This window comes from Geospiza fortis, unplaced genomic scaffold (assembly GCF_000277835.1).
Source record: "Geospiza fortis unplaced genomic scaffold, GeoFor_1.0 scaffold114, whole genome shotgun sequence".
NCBI lineage: Eukaryota > Metazoa > Chordata > Aves > Passeriformes > Thraupidae > Geospiza > Geospiza fortis.
In genome coordinates this window covers 2,727,111-2,729,910 of record NW_005054383.1, presented here as the reverse complement: position 1 = coordinate 2,729,910, position 2,800 = coordinate 2,727,111, and the positions used below count along the sequence as shown (strand labels likewise).

At 58.0% G+C, this 2,800-nt stretch overlaps 1 protein-coding gene across 1 annotated transcript in view; it reads right to left on the bottom strand.

Moving 5' to 3' along the window:
* The window catches only part of CLCN7 (chloride voltage-gated channel 7), a 17,482-nt gene that overhangs the window by 13,137 nt on the left and 1,545 nt on the right, over positions 1-2,800 (bottom strand). Inside the window, exon 2 of the mRNA XM_014308746.2 lies at positions 254-325. Within this exon, the coding sequence (XP_014164221.1) occupies positions 254-325 (72 nt within the window). The remainder of the gene's footprint in view (positions 1-253; positions 326-2,800) is intronic.

Here is a 2,800-nt window from a genome sequence, read left to right as displayed (position 1 = left end):
TTCAGCCAAAAGCACAGAGCTATTTCAAGCAAACCCATGGTTTTGGGCAGAAACCAAATTCTCAAACGCCTGTGACCATTCCCAGCTCCAAATTAGGGCATTTACTGAGGATCCCAGAGGGGCCCCTGGGCCAGCAGCAGCTGAGGTCACCCAGCCCAGGAAGACCTGAACAAGCTGAATGTGAAGGAGGGAACAGCAGCAGGAGGAAGGGAAGGGGTCCCAGTAACAGTGGGCCCCTCTCTGTGCCACTCACCAGCTCATGGATGTCCTCATTGAGGTCCACATTGCTCAGCTGCCCGATGCGCAGGAAGGAGGAAGGAGTGAGCTGAGGAGAGGAGGGGAAATGAGGTCAGCTGCTGAAAGCACTCCAAATCTCTCAGGAGGATGGAGCAGGGCTGCCAGATGCTCGTGCTCTGCCTCCCTCGCTGAGCTCTGCCTGCCCCCCAAACGCAGCACCCTGCTCTCAGAGGAGGTGGCACCCAACACCCTGGAGGGAACCAGAGGCAGCAGCAGCCTGCCAGGCTTTGGGTGAGCTGCTCCAACCTGTCAGCTGGCAGAGCCAGCTCACCTGGGGAGTGCCAGCAGCAGCGGCTCACTGGGGACTGGCCACCAGCAGCCCCTGGCACGGACAAACCCGTGCTGAGCAGCACGTTCCACACTGCCCTGGGGCTGGGGAGGGACAGAGCCCCTGCACAACGTGCCACCTGCACAGCCACAAGCTCACCACGACGTGCCCTCAGCTGCCAGGCCCGGCCAGCAGCAAGGGACAGCTGAGGACACGTCTGGCTCTGCCACCTGCCACCAGCCAGGAGAGGAGCACACCACGTCAGTGTTTGTCACCCCCCGAGCAGCTGGGACCAGAGTGACAGCCAGGCTGGCTGCCAGCCAGGAGACACAGCAGGAAGTGGGCACACTGCTCCTGCACAGCCCTGGGGACTCTGGTGTCTCTCTGAGGCAGCCCTGCTGTGATGCTGGGGAGCAGAGGAGCAGCTTCTCCTTTCACTGGTGATCACTCAGGGTTTTTGCTGGCAGTGCAGTTGCACAGCACGGGACTTTTTTGACTTTTTGGGCACCTCTGTCTCCTGGATTAGGCAAGCAGGGGCTTGGGCTGCAGCTGAGCAGTGCCACAGGGGGACCCAGCTGGAGCAGGCAGGCTGCTGTCACCCTTCCAGCCCCACAGGGATGCACAAGGATCCGAGCACTGTCCCCAGGAACAGCCCAAACACCATTCCTCAGCATTAAGATCTTCCCCTCCAGAGCCTCACCCCTCCGCAGCTGCCAGGTTAAAGACCTGGAGGATAAAAGAGGGATGGTGAGAGCAAGAGCAGGGCTCTGGCCTGCTGGTGTCTCTGCTGGCAGGTCCCAGCCCCAGCCCCTCGCTGCTTTAATCCCCACGATCCCGTCTGGAACGTGAGCCCAGAGCCGCTGGGAGCCCTGCACTCACTGCAGAGGAAGAATATCCCTTTGTGTTTGCAGTCTGACCTATTTTCCCATTTTTCCCTCTGCTCCACATTCCCCTTCACTCCCTGACCTGCAGATGGGTTCTGCCCCAGCTTCTCAAGCCCTCTCTGGTGCCCTTTAGCCCCCAGTGCTCCATGCTGCCATTGCCAGGCACCGCTTTGGCAAAACCAGCCTGGGCTTTGCTTCTGGGCCCTGATAGCTCCACATTCCCAGTGATAAGGATCCAAATGGAGCCTTTTCCCAGCAGTCAGAGCACACCACAGTGGATTTCTAAGAGCTGGGTACACACAAAGCTGTCACCTCCCTGAACTCAGGGCCATGAGCTGGGTACAGGAGCTGCCAGTGCCCAGCTGCTCTGAGATCCCAGCCGGGCCCCCACCATCCCAGGGAGGGGGAAGGACACATTGTCCCAGGGACAAAGCTGACACCTTGCAGAGGAACACACCCCCACCAGGACTGAGGAAGCACAAGGATTTGAGGCTCCTGTAGGTGCCACACATCCAGGGCAAGATCAAGGCAAGGAGATGGAAAATGTCACTCATGCCATGTCCCTTGTGTAAAGCCTCAGGCAGGACCAGCCCTCCAGGGAAAATTCTCCTTGGAATTTTCTGCAGGGGGTCTGCAGACAGACCAAATGTGGCTGAACCAGTGACACCCCACCCTGTTCCCCCTTCCCTGTGGAGAGAGCAGCCAGGGCACAGCAGCTCAGCCCCACTGACTGAGCACCAGCAGGACACAAGCACAGATGGAGGGAAAGGAGGAGCAGTGGAACCTGAAGCTGAACTTAGACAAGCAGCACATTTTTAATATCCTCCCCCTGAGCCCTGGCACCCCTGTGGTATCTGCAAGCAGAGGCCTGGCTCCTGTCTCACCACCACAGGGACCACATGCCAGGAGGGCAGGAAAGAGCTAATTCAGCAGCACCCAAGAATGATAAGAGCAAAAAGAGAGATTCAGGCAGTCTGGAGCCAAGAGAAAAGGTTATTTGTGCACAGCTCAAAGACTCCCTGAGCAATGCCCTCCTTGGGATGTTTTCAAACTCAGCCAAGGCAGCTGCTGATCCCGGGGACGTGTGATGCTGGTGTGACTGTGCTGTGATTATCTCCACATAAAAACATGCACTGCTGCCAAAACCCAGAGGGCACAGAGGGGTTAACAGCTCTCCTGCCCCAGGAGAGGCTCTGGGACATGCTGAGCCTCACTCTGCCAGTGCCACACGAGCACTGAGCCCTCAGCCCAGTCGGGTGGTAAAGGTAATTTCATCCTGAGCTCTGCAAAGAGATGTCTGGAGCCTTGGTCTGAATCAAAATAAGTTATCATCAGTGTTAGTGGGCAGGAA